The 23,234-nt window shown below is 39.3% G+C and overlaps 3 protein-coding genes across 3 annotated transcripts; 1 reads left to right on the plus strand and 2 right to left on the minus strand.

The window, feature by feature from the left end:
* Positions 1–136: 136 nt before the first annotated feature.
* On the minus strand, positions 137–7,469 carry LOC146330222 (uncharacterized). Its single transcript, XM_084715706.1, has 11 exons — positions 6,517–7,469; positions 6,342–6,420; positions 4,984–5,310; positions 4,706–4,819; positions 4,430–4,545; positions 4,207–4,315; positions 3,966–4,102; positions 1,582–3,203; positions 1,380–1,493; positions 1,176–1,270; positions 137–602 (listed from the first exon to the last, which is right to left on the minus strand). The coding sequence occupies exons 1-11, from the start codon at positions 6,597–6,599 to the stop codon at positions 357–359; spliced, it is 3,042 nt and encodes a 1,013-aa protein (XP_084571832.1). The 5' UTR covers positions 6,600–7,469; the 3' UTR covers positions 137–356.
* Positions 7,470–8,647: 1,178 nt separating this feature from the next.
* Positions 8,648–12,919, plus strand: LOC146330223 (group XIIB secretory phospholipase A2-like protein). The gene is made up of 4 exons (XM_084715707.1): positions 8,648–8,998; positions 10,425–10,513; positions 11,429–11,594; positions 12,491–12,919. The coding sequence occupies exons 1-4, from the start codon at positions 8,734–8,736 to the stop codon at positions 12,607–12,609; spliced, it is 639 nt and encodes a 212-aa protein (XP_084571833.1). The 5' UTR covers positions 8,648–8,733; the 3' UTR covers positions 12,610–12,919.
* Positions 12,920–15,219: 2,300 nt separating this feature from the next.
* On the minus strand, positions 15,220–21,995 carry LOC146330224 (uncharacterized). The gene is made up of 7 exons (XM_084715708.1): positions 21,762–21,995; positions 20,865–21,412; positions 20,576–20,719; positions 17,887–19,299; positions 17,632–17,802; positions 15,838–15,913; positions 15,220–15,465 (listed from the first exon to the last, which is right to left on the minus strand). The coding sequence occupies exons 2-6, from the start codon at positions 21,366–21,368 to the stop codon at positions 15,839–15,841; spliced, it is 2,307 nt and encodes a 768-aa protein (XP_084571834.1). The 5' UTR covers positions 21,369–21,412; positions 21,762–21,995; the 3' UTR covers positions 15,220–15,465; position 15,838.
* Between the last annotated feature and the right edge of the window lie 1,239 nt (positions 21,996–23,234).

Raw genomic sequence — 23,234 nt, forward strand, 5'->3', positions numbered from 1 at the left:
TAGAATAATTCACCATCAAATTGTGTTGAAAATGTTGACAAAAAGTTTATGCAGCATCACTATAAAATATTTTACTTTTATTTTCTCGGCTATACCGATGAGTGTTTGACTTTTTTTTATACCAGAGAACAAAGACTTTGTTATATATATTAATTATTTTAATGATTATTTTCAAAAGGTGTTGACAATGCATAAAACTGAAGTCATAAAAACTGCACAAAAGATTGCAAATACAAAAAAGCCTACAAGATTTAAATATGTGCCACCTCATAACATAGTTACCATGACTACAAGGCAAAATTAATCCATCTTATTAGTGTGTTTAAACACAAAAGTAATTCCACAAGTTAATGTCTTCAGTGGAAAACTGCAGTGTCTAAAGTCTTAAAAAGGTCCTTAAGTGATGTGGTTGCCTCCTTCCCCCGCTTTCCTTCCTCCGGTGTGTGCTTCAGTGTGGCCACCTGAGGTTTGGTCATTCCTGGACTGCTCCGGGTCGACCCACCTGTTGCCTCCAAGGAGATCTGAGGAGTCTGAAGAGGTAGCCAGGGCTCTCCTCTGTCAGCGGCTGTTGTTTCAATGGACTGTTTGTGGGAATGTTGAGTCTGAGGAGCAGATTACAAACAACAGGACAACAGGAGAATGAGGCACAAACTTACCAACAGCCAAAACCACTACACAGAGAAAGGAAGGATACAACAAAACTCGGAGTATAGACTCAACAGTTTCATCTGGCCAATGGAAATTCCCAAAATCCAACACAACACCATCCAAAGTGTGTGTCTGAATGACAAAGAGGGCAAATTTTTTCTTACTGTCAACAAATTCAGTTTGAAGACCAAAACTGATTTGACTAAAAAGTAGTGTATGCGTTTCAAAAGACAGGTATCTCATACTTCTGTGCCACAGGGCTTCCTTTTTGTCAAAAAAACTATTAAAGACACACAGTGAGACAAAGCATTGCACTTGCTTTCATCCTAAGAATGACACTGGACAATGTGTGTTATTTAAAGTCAGTCCCGCATACAGTACCAGTCAAAAGTATGGATATGCTTCTCATACATATCTTCAAGGACTTTCTGGCAACGAGTTTTGAAATTAGTGAGGCACCTATTTGAGAACCACTGCATGTCTCATTGGTACAAAAAGTTGCCCTGTCTTTACAGTAAAATGCCCACCTCGAGCTGCTTCTTCCTTCGTCTACCTTTTTTTTCACTCTTCTGCTGCTGCTTCACAAAGACACACCCCATGCCGCTTTTGTCCTTTTCGCTTTCTGAGATTCAAAACAATTGACAAATCAGTGTCAGATTCTACCAGGATGACAACATTTAATACATGATAATAATACAAACATCTTTGACAGGAATTAATAAATAATATACCTGAAGGGACAGCGATCTGAATAGTGTCCTGTTGCTCTTCATCCTGTTGGTACGGGCTCAGGCACACAAAGAGAGTCTTCAGAACTGAATTTGCACTGGCTGCTACTGTAGATCCTATAAAATGAACAAAACATGAAGAACATATTTCAGCAATACAAATCAACATTTCACACTAGTATCTGTAATCAGTGTGTGCCCTTACCTTTGTGGGATGAGACATTGGGCAGATGCTGTGAAGTGTGGCTTGTAGGCGGACTATTACCACAAGGAGTTGGACTGGTAGACGCCTCACTGGGAGAATCAGACACAAGGCTACAGACAGGATCTGCCAGCTGCTTTGTAGGTAGATTTACATGCTCAGTTGAACTGTCTTTTCCTATTTTAGCATCAGGAGAGACATTAGGGGCTCTCAAGGCATGAGAGCTATCTTTGACATCGGTTCTGACATGGTGTGGGATCGGCGCCTCTAACTCAAGAGCTCTTTGTTTAGAGTCTGATGAATGAGATGTGTTAACAACTGCCTGGACTGACTGTTTAGAGTCCAGCTGAGACTGGACACATGGAAGAGGAGCAGCAAAAAGACTGAGGAAGGAGCTGGCAGGGGCTTTGTCAGATTCAAGCACAGTTTTAAGCCGATCACTTCTGCAGTCTGCAGACTGCGGAGCAGTACAGGAAGACTGAACTGAACCATGAGCACAAGAGGAACTTGTTACTAAACTGTCTAAAGGCTGCAGAGCGTCAGTAATGGGGTTTGCAAAAAGGCTGCAAAAGGGTCTTCTCAGGGTCTTTTTACACCCAACTGCCAGATCACCACAATGTGACACTGCAGTGCTGCACTGTGTTGTGGTTTCCATCAAATCGTGTCGTTTTGTGCCAAGATTAAGACCAGCTTGTGCCTTTTTGTAGGGCTGGTGGACATCAGTGTGTTGTTTTGCTGCAGGATCACTTGACTGAACTGGGCTGGAAATGGGCTCAGTGCAAACAGCAGCTCTACTTTTAAATTCTGTGATACCTGGAGGACAAAAGGGCTTGAAAGAGGCTTGCGAGCCAGATGTCAGAACAGAGAGGTGTGGTTTCAACTGTGCAGGAAGCTTGAAAGTAGATGTCTGACTAGGGGAATTCATGGGTCCAAAAGGAAAAACACCTTCACTTATACAGTTTAGAGAGGATGCATTACTCATAGGCTGCAGCGACAGCTCAGACTCTACTTCAGCAGAAGCTCTTTTAGCAGGTTTCAGGGATTCTGAAATATCCCCACCTTGTGTCTTTTCATCCTTAGATGCCAGAGTCTTATTGGTGCAGGTCTTTGAAATCAGGCTGGTGTGCACCTGGAAGGACGGCAGGCTCTTGAACATTTTTTCTGAGGACGAGATCCTGTTATGTTGGGTTTCTGAGTTTAGCAGAGGATCTGTGATCTCTGGGGAATGGGATACAGTTTGTGCAGTAGAAGGGGAGGGTGTCTGGCCAAAGGTTGAATTTTCTGCTGATTTATAAGACCTGAGAACAGCATCGACAGAGTAGGGAACTTGGCTTTGGTTTGCAGAACTTGCTGTGCAATCAGAAGAAGAGACAGGGGTGGATTCTTGACTTCTCTGAGTTGTAAAGAAACCAGTGAAAGGTTTGGATAGTTGAGGTCCGAGCACTGCTTCAACAGAATAACAAACTGGCTCCTCATGACTGAGGTTAGTTGATGGGGGGCAGTCAGGTTGGGCAGCATCTGATGCATGTGATGAGACAGGTTCCTCCATGTTATCAGCCTGTTCTTCAGTCTGACATAACAAGGCGTCCTCAGCATCTGTACCTGTACTTTTGTAAAAGTTAGGCCTGCAAAATACCAATATAAGGTGAAGGTTAATACCAGATGTCACATCTCGTATGGATGATTAATTATAAGAAATTTTTATAATTACACTTATATAAGGGAAACTTTAGTATTTTTTCAGCCTAGACCATAGTTTCCCAAGTTTTGTGTCAAATTGACTAAGGGCAACAATTTTAAAATCAGTCCAGTATTGAGTGAGATCGCTGGAGTCATCATATGTGAAATAGTTATGTAATGTAATCCCTATAGGAAATCACGCACTGTCAAAGTGTGTTCACTAAAGGTGTTTGTTTTGCTGCTGTCAGGCTCAGATTGTTATTATAAATGTCTGACAACATTATGAAACAGATCCCTACAGAGACAAGCCTCTTTGATTAAGAGTAAGATACGTCTCCCAATATTTTCATATCTGCCTCAAGCTTAAGGGAGACCTTAACATACAACTTACGACGCACATAGCACTACAAGGGCTCTGGGAAACGCTGCCCAGAGCTGTTCAGTGGCAAAAACAAGCACTTTAAATGGATTGCATACACAGTTTCCTTTATTTCTAAATTATAGTTTTTATTTTTATTTCAGTCAACTAAAATGTTTTTTCACTCCTGTTTTTAGTTTTTTGTTTCATTTTAGTTCACTATCATATCCTGGTACTAGACCAGTTTCAATAAGTTGTCCCCATTAGTCACTTACACACAAAAAACAAGAGAAAATTGGGTCTGGAATGAAAAATACCGAAGTTGTCCTTTAGGTTTGAATGTTCACACCTGAGTGGCTGTAAGAGTATATCAGGGGTTCTATTTGCCTCTATGGTTTCGGTCTCGTTGGTGTTCGCTGGCTGTCCTGACACCTCCTGTTCAGCTTTTTTTGCAAGTTCGTTAAAGTGAAGGTCCCGATTTAAAGCCTGTAGTGAGAAGAAGTAAAGCACATGTGACTTTCAGCACACAGCAACACATATAAAATGTGTTACATTATTGTGTTACATTGTCATTACGTTCACATACACACCTCATCCAACAGTCGCTTTGTGACGTCATTAAGTGGCTCATGAGAAAACCTGCAATCTGCTCCTTGAGAACATTTTCCTTTTCTGTGGAAAAACTTGCAGGGGAAGGACTGTGCAGCTTAGTCAAGGAAAATGGTAAGATTTCTAACAAATAGCTTTACATCTCATCACTGCAAGAGTTTATGACAGGAAGATGTTACATTATTGCTGTTCAGCCAAAGGATATTGTGCATGTATACACAGGTCTCCCCTTTGGTGCAGAATCCCTGGATGTAGAATTTGCACGCTTCTTTGATGAGACCGTTGTAACCCTGAACATGTTTCAGTTGGCAGTCGTCACCCTGCATACAAGAAAGGGAGAAAAGCAATGTTAGGACACTACAGAATGACTAGAAAAGCACTCAATAAAAGCCTGGGGACATTTTGGACATGCGGACATTATTCAATGCTACAAAACACTTTAACTTGAAATATATATAAATACATATAAACATAACCTGCCTTGATGCACCTTCCCCAGAGAAAATGTCGGCAAAGTAACTGCCCATCTACCGTAATCACATTCTGGTCCTTGAACTCCTGTGTCATGAACCTTGGACATTTCACTTGGAAATTCTAAGAGAAAAGAGGAGCGTAGCAATAAAATTGTCATTAATACATTTTCAAGGAAGCATGTTTTAGTGGTATTTTGAGCTTTTCAGGGTTTCGCAGAGATTTTAATGAATAAGATTCAAGCACTTTTCAAGCATTTTCAAGGGACTTAAGCACATCTAGATTACCTGCTTGTCATTTTTATTTTTCCAGTCCCCTCCACCTTTTCTTTTCTGAAGGCTTCCATCCTTATGGGCAGGTCTCCATCTGTCCTTCTGTTGATGCTGATTTTTCCGCCTCTCTGGTTCCCTTTTCTTCTCTTGTTGTTTGCTCTTACGGTTGCTTTTAGTTTGACCTTTGTGACACATGTTATTGTGGCGAACGTTCTCACTGTAGCTACTGGTGAACACACTTGCATGTTCACCATCAGTGCTATGCATGTGGTACTGTATGGCCTTGGAGTCATTCTCAGGAGTACTGTAAGTTCTGGTTTTCTGGGCTTGGTAACATCGCTTCTGTGGGGAAAAAAATGAACAAAAAGTCAATTAGGGCTTCAGCTAAAGATTATTTTCAGTGCTGATTAATCTGTCGATATTTTTGGAGAATGTGTAAGATATCAGCTGTAGAGATGTCGGTCTCCTCTCAAATATAATGGAACTAGAGGGCACTCAGCTAAAAGTACATTTTCACTCAAAAGTAATGTCTCTTTCTAGAAATCATGACCCGGTTACTCAAGACAATCTACAGACCTTGTTGTGAGCAGTTTCATGTAGGAACTATTTTCTTTCTATTGGATAACGACTGTATCACCATGCAGAAGGAAGCGTGCATCTACTCATGGATGAGAGGTTACAGCTCAGCTGAAGGGGAAGCCATTAATGTTTACATGCTGCACTGTCACATGCACAAGCCTCTCATCCATGGGTAGATTAGAAATGGTTTTAAACAAATTTTTCATGTCCAAGATCGTCTTTTTCCCTTTCTTAAACAACTGCACTGTTAATACATTTGTATGGATGCACTTTGCTTGAGCTAGCCATTTAAAACCATCATGTCAAACTATGAAACAAATATTATACTCCCTTAAAGGAAGAAATACATATCCCACAACATGACACAGTTATGCAATACTCCAGCTTCACACACACATAACGTTAAGTCAAGTGTTTTATTGGTCAGCACCATTCAAACATTCAAAATTAAAATAAATTCAATCTGTTACTTATAACACTTCTCTCTATGTGTGTACGTGGGTGTAATTTGGTACAAACCACCAACGTGAAACTGCTCACACCAGAATCTGTGGATTATTTAGATTGAATAGGTCACAATTTTTGGAAAGAGACATTACTGTTGAGTTTATCAAATTCAAATCTCTTGGCGTTTTGAGTACCATATTGGACTATATCTTAGAGAAAACACACATCTCAAAAAACAAAACAATCTAGATGGATAAATGGCACTACAGGTGACAGATATATGTGTTTATAATTTAGAGGTGAACTGTCCCTTTAACTATAACATTATAGTTTTAAGTTCCACTCACCCTTACAGGAGGCTCTGTCTGCTCACCCTGGGTCTTCCTCTTTCTGGCATTACCTCTTTTACCTGTCTCGGTCTCGTACCTGTGAAACAAAAGGCGAATGAGTAACGACTATATGACAGCCATTAAAAACGAACTGCTCCTTCAAACACCTCAAAGCTGATGTATCGATTAACACCTGTGTGTGACGGTTGGTTGACCAGGGCTCGTGACATCGTCTTCTACAGCAGACAGTCTCGTGAACAAGTTGGCGAAAGCCATTTTATCTTACTTGTCATTAGTTATTTGTGTCTCTTGGTGGACAGACTCAATCGCCACTCACAGTCAAGGCTGTGACCACCCAGATCACCCAAACAGTCTACACACAAATCCTCCAGGTGTTACCTACGCTACCGTGCTTTTCTGTCAGGGCCTCACGTGCCCAAGTATATTCGAGTCAGTTATATTCCTTGAAATTGCTGTTCACATGGCGCTGTTCACGCCATCGTTCGATCGTGTCTAGGAGGGAACCGATGATCTGCGAAACTCTCGCGAGATTTGTACGCATTATTCATTGCGCTACTTCTGCAAAATTATTATATTTAATAATATAACCACGCTATTATTAAAATACAGGTTGGTTTAGTGACAGTAAACACTTGGTTAGGGTTACGTAAAGCTCATGGTTTAGGTTAAAATGATTACTCTCGCGAGATCTTTCGTGGGACTGGGGTTCCCTTCTAAACGCGGCCCTACTGTTTACCTCTTCTTCCGTGTTTGAGACAAACGTCACTTTCCTGGACTCTTCCACATATGGACAGAGGGGGAGAGGGAGAGACCCTGACACTTGGCGCCATCTAGTGGTCAGGTTTTGTTTTGCCTCGGTTTTTTAATGATGTACATAATGCATTAAGGCTAGAGGGAAGCCTTAGTACAGTTTCAGTTTAATAAGAACTGATAAAACTTTTGAATTAAGCTTTTGCTTTCTCCACATCTCCCCCTAAAGCGACAGAAACTCATTTTAATATTTTCACAAATACTTTTCTTTTTACCCAAGCTTTTATTAAATGTTTTCAGATAACAAACAGACGTGATCATTATTAGACAGTTCTAATAATAATTTCCACTAGTATATCAAAAAGAAAAAAAAGAAGAAAAGAAAACAAAAAAAACCAAATCAAATTATAAATACCAAAATAGCTTATATAAAAGACAAGGAAAAAATATAAATTACGTACATTTTAATTAAACAAAAATGCCAAGAAACTATATTGCCTCATATGTTACTGTATACTGTTTTTTTGATGAATATGTTTTTTGAGCCTTTACTTAGCCCTTCCTAGTTTTGGCTCTCCACCTGTGTTAATTCTTTTATGTTGATTATTACTCTATTTCTCAATATGTGCATGTTCTTCCAGGAAAACCACTCATGTCCCTTCAACATATCCCTGGTTGTACATGTTATAAGTATTGTTTTGTTAGTGATTTGCTGTCATGTTTCTCTTTCTAACTACACACTTCTTTGTTGAAATGTCTTAAATTTAGCTCATATAAGTGCCACGTTTACTAAATAAACATATTTACAATTTTAAAAGTTTTTGGTGTTGTCCCACGATTTGTCACATTTTAATTACCTTCATTTGTCAAATGTGTTGCCCAGTTATGAAATGCCTTGAGATTAAGAGACATTGGGAGGGATAAAGCCTTCCAAGCTGCAACCCTCTAAGGTTGTAGTCTGTACTATAAAACAGCTCTGTACTGACCCACTACACAGTCGTCCATCCAAATACATCACCAAATACACTGGAGAAAAGGTTGGTCCTATGACGGGGATTAGTACACTGCCAGATGTTCCTGGTAGACCCAAATGAGGGCAGAGAAGTTCCAGAAGTACCTGAGACAAGCTCTACCTCCTCTGACCTATAAACATGTATGACAAAAATGAATGAATGAGTCCATCAATGAAAAACCAACACTTTCACACAAACACAAGCATGCACCCCAGCTAGCATTACAGAATCACAGAGTCACAGAATTTACTTTTATTAACACACAATTTTAACATGAATTTACAGACTTGAGAAACCAGACAGGGGCAGGTCACAGAGGCGATGCTCTTTATTCACTTTATCCACTCTGTTACTGTCAAGGGAGATTAACTCTTAAATGAATGGGATTAAAATGTAATTGAATCCCCCTGGCTGAATGATGAACAAGCACGCTTGCATCAATCAGCGACTGATAAAAGCTCAAAAAGATGAGATAGAAGCTGGACTTTGTTCCTCCACATATGAGGCCATCCCTGTGTCTGGCTCAAAGTTCAGGTCACGCACACAGTTTCAGTATTGCCTCTGTGTGCGTGTTTGTGTTTAGCTTCAGTCTCTGAGCTCCAACTCTGTTCTTACTGAGCTACAGGATGACCCGCTGGGCCCTTCTTGCTCCCCTCCTGCTCCTGCTGGGCCTGTTCATCCACAGTGCCGTCAGTCAGGAGGCTGAGAACCCAGCTGCAGCAGCAGCACCACCAGACCAGGCCTCTGATGGCACGCAGGCGGAGAACGAGGACGGTGACTGGGGACTAAACTCCCTCAGAGGTGGCTTTGAGTCAGTGGGAGGCTACTTTGACTCAGTCCTGGAGTTCATGGGTGGACGTGATGGGGTGTGCCAATACCGCTGTCGATATGGTAAGTCATAAGCATTAGACTGTATGGTTAGTAGCTGTGGTTTAGGGTTAGAATAATACTGACCTCTTACCGGCCAGTGTGATCCACCACTGATATACAGTATCTCTTTGGTTCTTCTTTAGAATAATAATAGTAATACTAATAATGATAATAAAACCTCAATTGAAAAGAGGAACTGTATTAGTTTCCTCTTAATAATAATTACAAACAGTGGAAAAATTTACTACTGTTGGTAACCCACATTAAAGATTTTACAATTTTCATAAATACTGTCTTTTACATGAAGCCTAGATGTAGGAATGAAGCAAATTCTTAGCTGACTTTCATTTAAAATCGGTTTAAATAGTCACATTTTAATCCATACTGCTTTGATTCATTTTATTTATTTAAATCCTCAGAAAACACATTGAGACAGAACTCTCATTTACAGTGGTGCTGATGTACAGACATACAATGAGAGCAAACACAATTAAATCATCAGAGAAAGCTAGAGGGTAGCAATAAAGGAGGTGTACATGGCTAAAAAAAAAAGGTAAAATTGTTTGTTTGTTTTTTTAAGGTAAAAAATGTAAATAAATAAAAGTATTAGAAATACTAATGAAATATTTATTAAATCATTGCCCATAAGAGGCAGTTTATTATCAGTGTATGTAATGGATAATGATCATAAATGCTCCTCTGTTGTTCTTAAATACATCAGCAAGTGAAGTAACTGAACATATGGATAATACATTCATGCACATGATTAGTTTAAGTGGTTGTAATCTGGAAATTGCTCGTATAGAATGACAGTTTAACAATTTAAACCAAACAATAAGAAATATCTGATACTCTCCCAGATGATAACAAAGATGATTAGCACAAGAAGTAGTAAGTAGTATTAAAGGTGCAGTTAGCATGTCTGGAGAAAGATAGCTGATTGATGTGTCTCATTCCCATGTACTCTAGTATTATGTACTATATTCTTTTCAATATAATATTTGAAAACTTGTAAGTGTTTGTGTTTGAGTGACCCTTATTTATTTATGTTTTTATGTATTTAGTGGATGTTGTGTTGTTCTATTATCTATTTTTGGTTTAATCCAAGGCATCTATGTTTGACAACATAGGAATGAGACTCAACAATCAACTATTTTTCTCCAGAAACCACTTACCCAACCTTGAACACTTATTAGGATTGACTTATTCTTGAATTTATAATCTTTGTTATCATCCAGATGAGGGCATGGAAGTGGACTGTGACCGCAGCATGATAGGAGAGGTTTCATGCGATAACTGGAGAATTTGTGAAATGTCATGAACCAAATAAGTAACCTTTGTGTCTCTATGTGCAAACATGAATCTACTTTTAGAGTCCAGCACACTTCTACTCTCCTGCTGTGACAGGTGACCTACATCTGATATTTTGCTTTGCTCCCCCTCTCAGGTAAAGCTCCTCTTCCTCGCCCAGGCTACCAGATGCCAGAACCTGATGGATGCAGCTCCTACTTCTTTGGTCTTCCTGTTCCAGAGGGGGTACGCTGCTTCTGTATGCTCAAAGCAAATTGCATCGGATCGATACTTGCTATCAGCCAATACTGAAACTTCAGTTATTGGAAAATCTCTATTAGCAATTGTCAAACAACAAAAGTTGCATGGTTTGTAACATTCAAGCTGCTGTCTATTTTTGAACTAATGGCATGTTCTGACAGAAAGCAAAGCAAAATGTTCCCCACAAGTAGATTTCAAACAAAGTTAATACAAAGACACAAACCTGTGTATTCACATGAGTTATATATATATAATAATATATTCAACTTGTATAAAAGGGGCGAAGGCGGACTGGAGCTTCTGCATGAACAAACACCAGGATTTTGCTCTAATCACAGGCAGTTTGCCAGCAGGAGGACAGTATGGAGTTTGTTTTTTAAACTTCTGTATGAAAAAATGTATATATTGTCATTCTTGGTTCTCAGCCTGTCTGCAGCAGCAGCCCACAGAGGAGTAGATCTCGCTTGACTGTCTCCTGTAAGATAATTAGTCTCTCTTTTCTTGTTGACTTGGGGAGAAATGGAAATGTCAAGGATGTCAGCTGCAGTTTTGACCAAAGAAAATAGGTTGGAGGTAAAACAAGTGTGTGAAACATTGCAAAACAGAGCCAGAACAAGCATTAACTGAAACAAGTAACATGTCACTTAGCCTGTTTTCTGATGCATGGAGCAGATTAGGATAACCTCGTGGGAAAAAACGGAAATAATCTGATGTTTACTTGCTTGTTTGCATTGTTTCCAGTTAGGAAGCAGTGCAACGCAAAAAACAAAACAAAAATTCACTGTGCTTTCTGGGTGAACGTGCCATAAGAGCTAAATTATCAGTAATCACCACTGACACTGAAAGTGAATGGGGGAACTCAGGTTCCCAAATGCATTAATCACCTTTATTGTGTCCCAGATGGACATGGGAATCCCTGCCATGACAAAGTGCTGCAATCAGTTGGATATGTGTTACGACACCTGCGGCTCCAACAAGTATCGCTGTGACTCCAAGTTCCGCTGGTGCCTCCACAGCATCTGTTCTGACCTCAAGAAGAGCCTCGGCTTTGTGTCCAAAGTTGAAGGTTGGTAAAAATTTAACCTTTATTTCATCCAAAGCGGGGTCACTGAGCCCTTCGCCATTTTTCACCATCATTTAGCCTCAGATTCTCTTTTAATAATTCAATAGCTGGGATAAAATTAAACAGTTGGTTTGTCTTGCAGACATCACTTGCTATTGTGGTTATAAACCCATTATGTAACTGCTGAAAATTCAATCATGATGACCGAGTGTGAAACTTCATATTTTAAATAAAATGAGTTTTGAATGGTTACACCATTTAAAGGCCCAGGTGTCCATGTGGGCCAGGCAGAAGAGAAAAAAATGACCACAAGAGAACACAAGCAAACACAGAGACATGACTGCAGAGACATAAATGACTACAAAGAGGCACAAAATTACCACAGACACAAAACGACAACAAAACAACCTTAAAGAGACACAAAATGGCTGCAAAATGACTGCAGAGACATATTTAACTACAAAGAGTCACAAACAACTACAGAGAGACAGAGAGATGTAAGAGAGACACAAAATGACTGTTAGAGAGTTCTGGTTTAGCTGCAAAATGAAGATGAATTACATCACATCATTTTGTGTCTCTTTCAGTGTGGGGTCTGTGTTGGAGGGGTGGGGGTCCTTTTACACGTCTGTGCCCAGGGGCCCACTGCCTCTAATGAGTCCATGTCAATTTAGAATTAATGTAATATATAAAACCTGTTTGATGAGAACCAAACGTCCCTAAAGTAATTAATTAAAAAATGTTCTTGAGATCTGACAAGTGATGGTAATTTACTGTAGTATGAAATCAACAGTGGGCTGAGTAAATCTCAGATTGCAGGAAAATGTAGATCACTGCCTTCTTTTGTGAACACTCCTCTGTACTGACTGCCATCCCTGTTTCTGTTTCTTTGCCCTCAGCATGTGAAACGGTAGCAGACACCTTGTTCAACACAGTGTGGACTCTGGGGTGCAGACCCTACATGAACAGCCAGAGAGCAGCGTGCTACTGTCAAGGAGAAGAGAAAGATGAACTTTAGACCAAGACATGAACCTCTCTCCTATTTATAACAGTATCAGCCACTGCGACATATCAGATGATGGGTGGTGCTCTGAGCAAAGACTGCTGCATGACTACTTGTGTAATTTATTTGTGGGTTTTTTTTCTTCTGGTTTAGTTTAAAGTCCTTAATTTACTTGGCAACAACATTTGTATGTGTAATAATTTCAACTTTACACTGCGTCGCAGTGTATTTGTTTGTTTATAGAGGTGCATCAGTGCTGTCTGTAATGTTGGTTTTAGCCCCAATACAGTTGGCAATGGCACTTGGCTGGAGTCGAGGAAAAATATCTGTGGTGTGGCAATGCACAGATAACCTCATCTGTTTCATACTAGGAGTGTGTTATTATGTCATACTTAGGACACCATACAAATAAATGTTATTCTCACATACATGAATGTAGTCTGTTGATTTTATGATATGCTACTGACCACAATCATGACATCAGTTAAAAATGAGACAAATTTATATTTAAATTAGTTTGAGTTTAGTTAGTTCATTTAATAAGCAGTGCCTGATTGTCATAATAATAATAATAATAATAAAACTTTTAACAGGTTCAAGCAGGTTGTGAAAGAGACCCTATGTCCTTTCTGAGGTAATTCCTAAAACTTTATTTTATAACATTACCTTGAGGACATTGGGTGTCATTTATACCTGCCTGAGTAGCGGGAGGGCCTCACAATCTACCTGCCACCGCCACATTTATGTAATGACTTAATGAACCAGGTGCAGATACTTCCCTGACTCCCTCTCTGGCCCCGCCCACCGGCTACAGAGCCAGGAAGATGATCACAAGCAGAAAACCAGAGAAGGGGACGTCACAAAACTTTGAATATTCACAGAAATTTAACTGTTAGGGGGACAATTCTGAAAAAAAATCACACATCAACCATTTTTCTTGAGTCTAATGTTCAAAAATTAAAAGTAATCTTTAAAAAAAATGTGCATAAACTACAAATTACAAGAAGACATTAACTGCAGCCTCACCGTTAGACTGATTTGAAACCAATTTGAAACACTTGATACCTACCATCTAGACAATGTCTGTGTCCATTTTGGAGCATTTAAAAGAAAACTTGATTTTTCATATTTTGAAAAATATAGTGATGGACTTTTGAGATGACCACAGGTTGGACAGATTGAAAATTTAGACACAATTCAGAGGATATGCTGAAGAAATTTCAGCTCTGTAGGATATGAACGTTTTGCATTTGTGGCGCCTTCTAGAGGTGAAATGAATGAACTGAAAGATTAAAATGGTGAAAGAATTTTTAGTCTATAAAATAATTGCAGAAACTTGTTTGTTATAGCACCACCTTGAGATCAGGGAGAGTCATTTTGAATGATAATAATCAGAACAAGAACAATAGGTGTCCACAGTGAGCGATGCTGCTTGGACCCCTAATGATGATAACAATAACGTGTGTGTGTGTGTGTGTGTGTGTGTGTGTGTGTGTGTGTGTGTGTGTGTGTGTGTGTGTGTCAAAATCTGAGCTACAGCCCTAATGGGATAAAAAATAAAAACTATCAATCATCAACTACACCTCTAAGACTTTTTCTTTGCAGTCGATGCTAAAATCTGGATGGTGATGTGTGTGTTAAATAGCTTATATTTGCAGTGTTAGAGTTAGATTTAAAAGAGTACTTCACCAATTAAGCATTGCACTCACACAGTTTAAAGGAACAGTTAACCCCTAAATCAAAAGCACATTTTTTTTCTCAGGCCTGTAGTTTTATTGTTTCACGTGGGAACTATTTTCTTTTTACTGAACTACACTTGCTAATGGTACTCATCTACATCTACTCATGGGTGAGAGTTTACAGCTCAGCCGAGGAGGACAGCATTAATATTTTCATCCCATGCTGTCATGAACTCCTCCATGAGCACGCTTCCTTCTGCGCAGTGATACAGCTGCGGGTGTTGTTCGGTTGAAAGAAAATAGTTCCTACATGAAACTGTTCACAAGTTCTGTGGATTATCCTGAGTAACTGGGTCATGATATCTGGAGAAATAAGGTTTTGACAGGACGTCATTAATTAATTTGTTTTTCAGGTATCTTATTGAACCAAAGACTGAGATGCATGTAAACTGTAACCGTTTGGTGGCACTAGTTCAAAAGTTAGGGGAACCAACAAAAATAATTAGAATTTATTCTCTGATTGGTGATTTTTTTAAATGTACTGTAATAAATGGCAACAACTGAAGCTAGCTTCAAACAACATGATGATAGTAAAAAAAAAAAGCTTGTTTGTGTCAACACAGCGTACACATTTCCATTTTTTTTAAAGACTTCTTTACTGATTATTGGAAGAACCATCAGTAAGTGAAAACAAGATATCTGACCTGCACATTTTTACAGGCTAAACCCTTTATGGCTAGAAAATATATATTTCATCAACAAATTATGAGTGTCTACAAAATCGTCATCAAAATGAATTAAATTCATAGTTCCAAGAGAAAAAGGGGCAAAATAGAAACAGAGTTATAAAGCAGTGATATTCACAGATATATTAAGCTGAAATGAGCAAAACCTGTCTGAACGGAAACCAATTGTGCAATTAACTGCACAACTTCTTTTTTATTTCTTTTGTTCTGTTCATTGACAGACAGACAGACTGCTGACAAATCTGATAACCTGTCATGTAAAAACCTGGAAGTAATAAAAATATATTATTTTGAGTTTGTGGATGATTCAGTACAAACCTGGAAATATGACTAATATACTAAATGGTCCTCTTACACTATGAACTGTAAGTGTAAATGCTGAACGTTAAACGTGAGGTCCAGGTGGTCTGTCGGGGCTCACAGCAGGTTCATCAAACTCCACAGTTCTACGGACAAAGGAGAAAAAATTATTAACGTGCGACAACTGCAGTTTCCATTAAAAATCATCCTACAGTTTTGGAAGTGTTTAATTAAAAACATTAAATTCATTTTATTTAATTTAAATGTCACAGAGATTTATTTCTATATTGTTATGATTTCAGTGAGGTACAGAAAGCTGTTCTGTGATGTTTTGTCAGCTGAAATTTATTTTAACCCCTAAAATGGCACATGATATAACTATGTACATATAATGTTAAGACTGTATCATAATATATGCTACATGCTGGTAAAATACTATAACAGTGAATAATTAGCTAACATTTCTTCAAAGACATATGTTGTCAAACTTCAGAGTTCTCCCCCTGTAGTATACTTACTTTAATCAGTCAGAGAGGTCAGAGAGTTGGCTGGATGGGTCAGTTTTTGCTTCACTTTCTGGTTAAATGCTTCAAGCTAGAAGAAACAAAAGTGATTGAACAAAAGAAAAAATAAATCTCACGGTTTCATGATCTACAAGCAAAAGAACCTTGACTAGAAAACACTCAAGAACATGGGGCTGGACTACAAATGTGCAAAAATTAAATATTATCATTTAATGACAGTTAGTGGAATTGAATTTTGATTAGGATCATATCATGTTATTATATACAGACTATGCAGGTACATTCTCATATGGTACCAAGTCTGCCAAACCCTCCAAGTCTGTTATTTCAGTAACAGAAAATACTGCGAAATTATCATCTGCAGCAGCATGTCTCAAAATAAATATTAAAAAATATATAAATGCGGTACTCCATGAGAAAATGCTAAAAGTTTTGCCCTCTGAAAATGTTAAGAAACGTTTGCTGTGCCTGTATGTATCAAATTGTTCAGAATCAATTCTTGGAATAATGCTAACAACACTTTTGTTACATCAATGTTTTACATCACAATTAAAAAAATGATGATGGTTTTCAGTTTTCTGAATGTTGCAACTTGAAATATCAATGGAAAAATTCAGAATGCAGAATAGCACCACTTTTTTAATTCATGGGTTTTAGGTGGATAATAAAATATAGCCGTTATCTTGGTTATGTAAGCTATAATATGATGCCACAGTTAATAAATAGCTTATAACCAAAAAGCCATTTGTATGAGCCTGTAAGTACGACTGGCAAGCCACTCTTTTGAATGAAACAATAAATGCATACATGTATACAATTAAAACTTGTGGACAACATTATTTGATTCAAAACTATGTGACATATCCTAGTCAGCCCCATCCATTGTGCATAATACATACACAGTGATGACTTAAAAAAAAAAAAAAAACTATTAAAAACATTTATCTTCGTTTCCACAATCCAACTCACCTTTCAACTTGGCGATTATGAATTATTATTTTAATTGGCTGTCACAAAAATTCATTTCCTCTGTTGCTGATAAAATTCTTCTACTCTTGGTACTAAAACTAGGACAACATTTGAATTACTCTGAAACGATTTCCAACTCTGAACCACTTGATAAACACAGGCCCTGACCCACAAATGAATCACACCACTTGTTGTGTGGCTCGTGGCCTAACTTTTTCCGGCAAATTTAACTGAAATGTGTCCTTGATGTAACCTGCAAACCAACATACAGATGTTCAGGAAGAAAACTTCACCTCCTCAACCTAACCTCCTACAATGAGATGGAGTAGAACAGAGGTTGTCAAAGTGGGAGGCGGGCCTCAGGTGAGGCTTAGTAAATGTAAATATAAATATGTACATTAGTTAAGTAACTACATTTCCCCTTGAGCTGCTGTGTCAAATGCGATTTATACTACAGGGGATTAATAAAGGTACATCTTCTCTTATTAAATTAATTAATAAAAGGAGATCACATAGAATAGCCTAAATGTGGGTGATCTGGTTAAAGAGATTGTGCAGAGATCCAAAATTTGGGAATTTTACTGTTTTGCCCAGAGTTACAACCTCATAAATACCTTTGGACACATCTTTTTCATGTATTTAGAGTAGGTTAACTTTATGAAAAAAACAGCTGTATTAGGCTCTCATGGCTCAACGGTTGAGTGTCTATGGCATGAATCAACATAGCCATGGTAAACAGACATCCAGGAATTTAGCAAAACTAAGCAGTCTCACAGTCTGGATTAGAAGGCTTATAAAAATCAACACTTTTTCACCAACCTTTTCCCTCAGTTTCGCCTTTATTTCCTCCTCTGTTGGCGGCTGTTTTTCCTCTTCTGAGTGCTTGGTTTCAGAGTCCTCTTCATTTACCTGTGGAGGCTCTAACTTCACCGCAGCCTCCAGTCTCACCACAGCCTCCGACCTCACCGCAGCCTCCGGTCTCACCACAGCCTCTGACCTCACCGCAGCCTCCCGTCTCACCGCAGCCTCCGGTCTCACCGCAGCCTCCGGTCTCACCACAGCCACTGACCTCACCGCAGCCTCCATCCTCTTTAGGCCTTTTAATGCCTTTTTGTTTTTCTTCTTCTTCTTCCCCTTCCTCTTGCAGCCTTTTATGAGTTGCTTTATATTGTTCTGACTTCTTGGCTTAGTGGTGATGCTGTGACTTATTGGCTTAGTGGTGATGACCTGCAGGCAGCGAGGGCCAGAGGGCGAGCCCATTTGACCTTCACTTTTAGACAGATCTGGATTCACAAGTAAGTTAAGGTCTTCAAGACCACTGCAACGAGGGTAAACCCTGTTAGGTGCCACTATAGAGCCAGGAAAATGCTGGTAGTTGTTCTGTAGATAAGGATGCCCGCTGGGATAAAGGGATGGAGGAATGTTACCCTGAGTATATGTCCAGTAAGAAGGTTCAGCAGCGCTATAAGAGACACCGTGGTAGTCACCGTACTCAGAGTACTGCGACAATCTGTAATCTGGAAATTCAGAAAAAGCATCAGGGTGGAGATGGGCATCCATTTCATTTTGTGGAAATGGATGTTGATATGTGGAGATCTTTATGCAGTCTTCTGCATCTTTGTGTCTGTCACTGTGTCCCTGTGCTTCTTTACTGCTCTGGCAAGTCCATCCATCTTTGCTTCTGTCTCTTGAGTGGCTGTGTTCAGATATTCGCCTTTGTCTCGAGTCTCTGCTGTTGGAGCGCCGACTGTGAGAAGGGCTGGGACTACAGCTTCTAGAGCTCGACCTTGAGGAGGAAGAGGAGGAGGAGGAGGAGGAGGAGGAGGAGTTCCTGTCCTGTCTATGGCAGACCCTCTGCTGACTCTCCTGCTCCCCCCTGCTGTTGGCCCTCGTGCCTTCATGCTTCTTCCCATACAGCCTCTCCTGAGTCCGGTCTGCTAATCTGCTCATCTCCTCCACCTCCAGGGTCAAACCCAGACTTTTAAGAATGTTCTGCAGCTGTGCATGCTGCTCATCCACCTTTGGTTCTGATTCCTCTTTCTGTTTCTTCTTTACTGTTGGTGGAGACCTGGATCGACTTCTGGAGGCAACCGAGAGGTCTCTTCTGTCATTCTTCTTCTCGTCATCACCAGGTAGAGAGAATCTCTCACTGAGGGATCTCTCTTGACCGGGCAGGTCGGTTCTCCTCTCTCCACCGCTGGTCTGACTACGGCCCAGCAGTGAGTCTCCACTGCTGGATCGCTGGCTCTCACTCCGAACGGGCAAATCTGACTTGTTCTGCACAACAGGGGGCTGAATATTAAGGAGCTCCTCACCTAAGGGAAGATCCTCACTGTCATCGTTAACAATCCTACTGAGCAAGTCCATGTCCACTCCTTTGTTGAGCACACTGAGGAAGCGCTGGAAACCCTGGTTGACACTGTTGTTCTCCTCCTTGGCGGGTGAGATAATGCTTTGGCTGGGAGGAGCCGTCGTGACATCAGGGACCTGGGAGAGGTCAGATATACAGAAATATTGCTTATTGCTTACACATTCATTCACAAAGCAAACAGACACATTTTTTCACACTTTTTTGTTTACTTACAGTACCAAAATGCTAAATGACTGCCAGGAAAAAAGCATTAAGTACTGCTGCCTGTTTGTAAACTGTCCACTTCCTTTAAAAAAATCTAATTTTACCCAGCTGAGGATTTTATAGACAGACTGCAAGAAGAATAGGATGTTCTGTAACAGAGCAAAATGTCTTATTGTAGCACTGTTAAAATCAACAACCCAATTACTTTTATAATTTATCTGCAGACTTATGAACTTTTAGAAGCCATTGTCTATAATGAAACGATGACTATGATATTATAATGTTTCTAGACATCAGATATCACGTTACTCAGTGCCTTTTTTCTTGGCATCAACCTCGCATTTACACATGTATTACTGAAAAAAAGACTTGAAGTGTAAATAAACACTTCAGGTTGTGGGAGGATCCCTGAGATGTGTGTCAGGATGGCGCTGATGCTGACTGCTGCATTTATTAAAATGAGAGCATTGCTATCTTGTGAGAGGTGTGAGTTAAAAACACATCTGACATACTTGCAGTCTAGATGGCGGGGAGATCAATACGGTGAAACTGCATCAGATTAATAGAAAGCACCGCATTTCTGAAATGATCTAATCTGTTCTGAAATGTATGAGTTATGCATAATTTTATGTGGTTGGTGATTTTGAAAACAACCAATAGTGCAATAATGATCACACTATTGTCTCAGCATTATATGTTTAATAAGTATAAAAAACATGGCAACAATTGTAACCATATCTGTTAAATCCCATCATTTTCTTAAGTTTTACTTGGAACTTTACTATAATTCTATGTAATTTTCAGAAGAATTTGTTTTTTCAGTATTGTAGGTCTTACACTGTGACAGATTTTGGCATGTGGGTCAGTCTGTCTATTTTTGTTTTAATGTAAACCAACATTATACTCACCTAAATGTGTTTTTCCTCAAAATAACTTTGATGACCAACTTGATCAAAGACCTTTATGTGTAACCTGTAAACGGTGTATCCTGTCTCTCAAACAGTGCAGCTGTCAAAAGTTTCAGCCCCGAGTACAGGAAAGCAAGTAGAGAACACAGATGGATGGATGGGTACGTATGATAAGTTCTTGTTGCGCCTTCTCTTATTAGAGGTTTTCTATGTTTGTTTAATATCATATGGACATGATGGCTATCTTCTAAAAAGTATGGGCCAATAAAGTATTACAAACCTCCTTGTTTGTTGGCAGAACACAGGGATAACTACACCTCTGCTTCATTAGTGCCTTCACTCTGAGCTTCAGGGGATGGTCTTCCTGCTGCAAACCATCTTTGCTCAGGCTGGATAAGTTCTTTCTGTCTTTGGGAGTCTGGACCTGAGCCGCAGAAGGGGAGGCAACACAGTAAGCAGTATATTATCTGGAAGCATCTAGCCCCTGCAAGCTGAAAAGCACTACATTCTCAACATAAAGGAATGGTGTAAAACTACCGATTGATCTGATCAGTTAATTTATTACTCACCTTTGACAGAAAGCAGACAGAATTTCTTTGCTGCAAGATTGCATTCACCCTGTCTTTAAGAGATGCACCTTCGCATGTAGCTGATTGTCCATTACTGGGAGAGCCAAGAGGCAATTCCTCCTCCACAAATGGTTTAACTTTTTTCAGAGCAATAGCAACTTTCTTACGCATTATTTGCTCCTCTATCTCTCTGAGCTCTTTGCGCTTCCTTCTCAGCTCGGGATCCTCCTCATCCATTTCCAAGGGGTCTCCATCTGGGTTCTCAATGTCTGACTCCTTAATGTAAAAGTTATTCAAGGGAGGACTGTGTCCCTTCAATCCCAAATTCACTGCCATACTGCTTTGTGGTTCATCAACAGTATATCTTGTGTCTTGACAGTAAGTATCCCAGTTATTATTAGTCCTTGTGGGATTCTCCATGTTGTTAATGACAACAGCCTGGTGATTTGGGTCCAGATTTCTCTGCAGTCTTTGAAAACCATCTTCCCAGTGAGGTGGATTCATCCTTCAGCCACTCTCTCTTCAGGTTAATGAAGTCAGTCCACACTCTGTCGAGTAAAACAACGTGGAGGAATTACTTTTTATTAATTAGCACAGATCTGTGTGCATACATTTATATTACTGACAGTAAACACCTCTTCACTTATTGGTTAATGTCATCTTTTCGTGAGTGTCCCTCCTTGCAAGTGGAAATATTAATCTTTCAGTACCCGTTAGCTTAAATATTTACATTTCTGAAAAGACAAAACCTAGTTTGATGACCCAGCCTCTATTGGTCAGCAATATAGTGTAAACAAAAGTGATTTGCCGAGTTAAGGAGCAAACAAACAGCAAAACGGACTAAAATCTTGCTTTTTGATAGCTTAACGTTAGCTTGGCAGCTAACATACTGTTTACCTGCTCAAATGAATGCTTCCTCTGTCACATCGCAGAATAAATGTTATTTTAAGGCCTTTACTTCTAAAACTAGCTAAGTTCTCAGATAGTGAGATGTCAAAAGAGCCCGTTAGTTTAGCAGCAGTAAAGGACATACGTTAATGTTAAAAACATATCAACTACAGAAGAGGGGCCAGACTGCTCTCACTGCTTCGGCGATGTTGAACATGGATCGGATCGTCACGTCGTAAACAGCGCCACCTGCTGCATGGAGTACCACACCGCAGAAATTATTTTGTTCATGTGAATTATTTTACCACACACGACCTGATTAAAAGCGTACCCTTCTTTTATATATATATATATATATATATATATATATATACATATGTATGTATTAAAAATACTGATTTTAAAACGTGCTTTACTACTATTGAAAACTTAAAACTCAAACTTACAAACTGGCAGAAATGCATATGTATGACTGCAACATGTTCTAAGAAAAAGTTTGGACAGGGGCGATGCATCACCTATTTTCTTTTCTTTCTTTTCATAAAGTTTTCACTGGGAGACAGGTCTGGACTGCAGGACAATCTAGTACCTGAACTCTTTTACTACAAAGATACACTGTAATAACACATGCAGAATGTGCCTTAGCATTGTCTTGAGGAAATAAGCATCTCTGAAAAAGTCATTGACTGGATGGCAGCATATGTTGTTCCAAAACCTGTGTGTACCTGTAACAATGTGGATAGTCCCTCTCCTCTTGAGCCTCGAGGACATGACATCCAGGATTTCCTAAAACAATCTGAAATGTGGCCCTGTCAAACCCCAGCACACTTTTACATTTTGTGTCAGTCCATCGTAGATGAGCTCGGGCCTCAGAGAAGGTTGACAGCATTTCTGGATGTTGTCGATTTATGGCTTTTGCTTTGCATGGTAGAGTCTTAACTTGCATTTGTAGATGCAGTGATGAACTATGTTTACAGACAACAGTTTTCCAAAGTGTTCCAGAGCCCATGTAGTATCCTACATCTATGTGCGTCTTTAATGCTGCTCTGAGATTGTCAAAATTGTCGAAATATTTGCACGTTAACTATTCAGATTGTTTGTTTAATGTATACAAAAAACAATAAAGTTGACCAGTTTGTACATTAAATATCTCGTATTTGTACTGGATTCAACTGAACATAGGTCGAAAGGAATTTGCAAATCATTGCATTCTTTTTCTTTTCCTCACAGGGAGCCAACTTTTTTGGATCAGGGTTGTTTGTTTGGGTGCATGACAATAACTGCCAAAGAGGGCAATTTCATATTTTGACTTCTGTATATGACAGTTCCATGAATTTTTTGCCAATTATGAAAACCTTTTTTTTTCTACAAGAGTCGAGAAAACCTAGTGTAAATGAAACCACTCTTAACCATTTACATCAATTATATTTAATATTATGCAATCAAAATATTTACACTTTTCTGCATGTGTACACAAAAGGA

The sequence above is a fragment of the Lutjanus erythropterus genome, chromosome 3, assembly GCF_056507025.1.
Source record: "Lutjanus erythropterus isolate fLutEry1 chromosome 3, fLutEry1.hap2, whole genome shotgun sequence".
Classification (NCBI taxonomy): Eukaryota; Metazoa; Chordata; class Actinopteri; order Lutjaniformes; family Lutjanidae; genus Lutjanus; species Lutjanus erythropterus.